Source organism: Pteropus alecto, unplaced genomic scaffold (assembly GCF_000325575.1).
Source record: "Pteropus alecto unplaced genomic scaffold, ASM32557v1 scaffold339, whole genome shotgun sequence".
NCBI lineage: Eukaryota > Metazoa > Chordata > Mammalia > Chiroptera > Pteropodidae > Pteropus > Pteropus alecto.
Genome location: NW_006442509.1, coordinates 482,439 through 483,657, shown reverse-complemented (window position 1 = coordinate 483,657; position 1,219 = coordinate 482,439). Strand labels below are relative to the sequence as shown.

General features: G+C 65.8%; 1 protein-coding gene across 1 annotated transcript in view; it reads left to right on the top strand.

The window, feature by feature from the left end:
- TSPEAR (thrombospondin type laminin G domain and EAR repeats) overlaps positions 1-1,219 on the top strand; it is a 41,322-nt gene that overhangs the window by 22,785 nt on the left and 17,318 nt on the right. Inside the window, exons 3-4 of the mRNA XM_015597636.2 lie at positions 159-249; positions 1,007-1,160. Coding sequence (XP_015453122.1) covers positions 159-249; positions 1,007-1,160 — 245 coding nt within the window. The remainder of the gene's footprint in view (positions 1-158; positions 250-1,006; positions 1,161-1,219) is intronic.

Below are 1,219 nucleotides of genomic sequence, written 5' to 3'. Positions count from 1 at the left end.
CAGGAGCAGCCCCCAGCAGGATGAGGACTGGGTGAGGGATTGAAGTCCTGCTGTCCCCAGGGCCCAGCCCTGTGGCCCTTTGCTCCTGCGTCCTTCCCTGCACGGATGGCCTGCCGCTGTCTCCCCTCGGCCCTAAAACCCTCCTCCGCTGTTTCCAGCGCTGCCGACGTACCCTTCCCAGCCGCCCTGTCGGTGCGAGGAGCCCGCTTCTTCATCGGCAGCCGGAGGAGGAGCAAGGGCCTGTTCACGGTGAGTGGGGGGCTGCCGCCTGCACCTCCTGCCCGGACCTCCCGGCCGCGTGCTGGCAGGGGGCTGCCGCCTGGCCTGCTGTTCCGATCCGGGTGCGACAGACGGGAACGGGGTACACTAGGCACAGCGGAGCCCCACACGTGCCAGGCACAGGCGACACGGGCCCTCCGCGCGCACGACCCCCCAGCTGTGCGCTCACGCCCTGCCCTCCCCGCCCACCACGCTGGGCCGGTGACCGCGCCCAGCCCTCCCGGACCCTCCCCCGGCCGTCTCTTCACCGTGGCCCTGACCAGCTCAGAGCAGCTATGGTTTGCCCGCTGCCCTTGAGTGCAGGTGAGGACTGGGGCTTCTGTTCCCTGCGTGTCCACTGACTGACACATTCCCTGCGAATATCTACCGACGGCATCCTCGGATATGTGGATGGACGGGCGGATGGGTGGATGGGCGGGTGGACAGATAAACAAGTAGATGGATGGATGAGTAGATGGACAGATAGGTGGACAGATTGATGATGGATGGCTGGATGGACCGACGGACAGATAAGTGGATAAGCAGGCCAATCACTCTATCCACAGAAAAAATCCCTTCAGGGTTTAATTACCTTAGAAGGGTGTCCAGCTCCCCACTGATGCTCCCAACACCCCCCTCCCCCGTGGCCAATATGCAGACCCTTCTCTCTTAGCTCTAGAGGTGCATGGGCCCCACCGCAGCCCCGCCCGGCCCCCAGGGCCTGAACGCTGCCCCCCCCCTTCTGCAGGGCCTGGTGAGGCAGCTGGTCCTGCTGCCCGGCTCGGACGCCACTCAAAGGCTGTGCCCGTGCAGGAACGCGGAGCTCGTGCTGTCCATCCCCCCCATCCTGCAGGGGCTCCCGGGGAAGCTGGAAGACAACGAGGTGCTAAAATATCCCTACGGTTAGTAGCCGCAGCCAACGCCGCAGCCTGCCCCCTGCCCCCTGCCGCCCCCCCCCACC